Source organism: Formica exsecta, unplaced genomic scaffold (genome assembly GCF_003651465.1).
Source record: "Formica exsecta isolate Colony F162 unplaced genomic scaffold, ASM365146v1 scaffold615, whole genome shotgun sequence".
NCBI lineage: Eukaryota > Metazoa > Arthropoda > Insecta > Hymenoptera > Formicidae > Formica > Formica exsecta.
The window spans coordinates 15,238-16,690 of NW_021853376.1; the positions used below are offsets into that span (position 1 = coordinate 15,238).

Genomic DNA, 1,453 nt, shown 5'->3' on the forward strand with positions numbered 1-1,453 from the left:
TATTTGGACGATAAGAAGGTAGAATTGCCCTCCATTGAGAGCGTAGTGATACTTAACATTCCATCTTGGGCGGCTGGTGTCGATCTATGGAAAATGGGAGCAGAAGGTTAATATAATCGATATAGACAAATATCTAATAATATAATAAAATTATTAATAATAATACTATTATATACGTTATTTAACAGACGAGGAGAGTTCAGGAGTACAAAGTATTAATGACGGCAAGCTGGAAGTAGTGGCTCTTTATTCTTCATTCCACATGGCTCAGCTGCAAGTGGGTCTCTCGAAACCCTATAGGGTCGGTCAAGCTAGTACGGTGAAGGTATCTTTAAAAGTTGTAGCAATTTCAAAAATCTTCTCGCACCTGCACAATTATATATATTATGAATATTTGTCATTCAGATAAAATTATTGCGATCATGCGCCATGCAAGTGGACGGTGAGCCTTGGTACCAACATACTTGCGAGTTCAACATAACATACTGCAATCAGGCATCTATGTTGATGAGCAATGATTTTTGAGTACGTGTGATTACACTAAAAATTTGCACAAAAGCATTTATTTATATATTACTGTTCGATTATCAGTGTATGTATTCGCTAGAGCCGGTTCTAATTTACCTATTTGACGATGGTGATTAAAATATGATATTGTGAAATATTGTGGAGATGAACAAATCTAGTCAATGTTATTGCAAGAAAATATATGTAAATGTAAATGTGTGTTATATCTTTTATGGATTATAAATATTTCGTAATTCTATTTATTGATGCAGCATTTATAATAAAAATATATGAACAATAAAATAATATATATATATATAAAGAGAGAATAAAGATATTTTGATGTTTATTAAAAATGTCTTTTTAATATTCTTTTAAGAAATGTTTAATTTACCTTTTTGTCATCTTCTTTACATTCTTCACATTTATATCAAATTAATGATGTTCTATTTTTATCAATGGCGCGAAATTGGCAACTAATCTCGATTTAGAAATGTATGTGTAAAACTTTAATAAAAAATATTTATTTTATTCATATAATTGAATATAATTCTTGATTTAAAATTTATAATAATCTGAGAAAACGATATAAACAGAAGATATCGAAAATTTTTGTTTTCAACGATGTAAAACGAGAGAATAACAGAGAATTAATTTTATTAAATCATGACAGAACGACAGATACATTTTCTATTCATTTTAATAACTATTTGGATTTTGCACAAAACGGCTAGAATGATGAAGGACATTGATTAAAACATATTAAAAATTGGAAAATAGAATTAATAATATAACCAAAATCATTTTTGATTACATAAAATGATAAATGTTGAACAGAAATTTTAAATTCAAAATGCGACCGAAAAATTATTCGTGAGTATATATATATTAAAATCACGAAAAATAATTTATTAAAATACAATTATTATACATAATTATAATTCGT

The 1,453-nt window shown here is 27.4% G+C and overlaps 1 protein-coding gene across 1 annotated transcript; it reads left to right on the plus strand.

Annotated features, from left to right (window-relative positions):
- Positions 1 to 6: 6 nt before the first annotated feature.
- On the plus strand, positions 7 to 842 carry LOC115242697 (diacylglycerol kinase epsilon-like). Its single transcript, XM_029819204.1, has 3 exons — positions 7 to 106; positions 189 to 325; positions 406 to 842. The coding sequence occupies exons 1-3, from the start codon at positions 94 to 96 to the stop codon at positions 523 to 525; spliced, it is 270 nt and encodes an 89-aa protein (XP_029675064.1). The 5' UTR covers positions 7 to 93; the 3' UTR covers positions 526 to 842.
- The last annotated feature ends 611 nt before the right edge of the window (positions 843 to 1,453 follow it).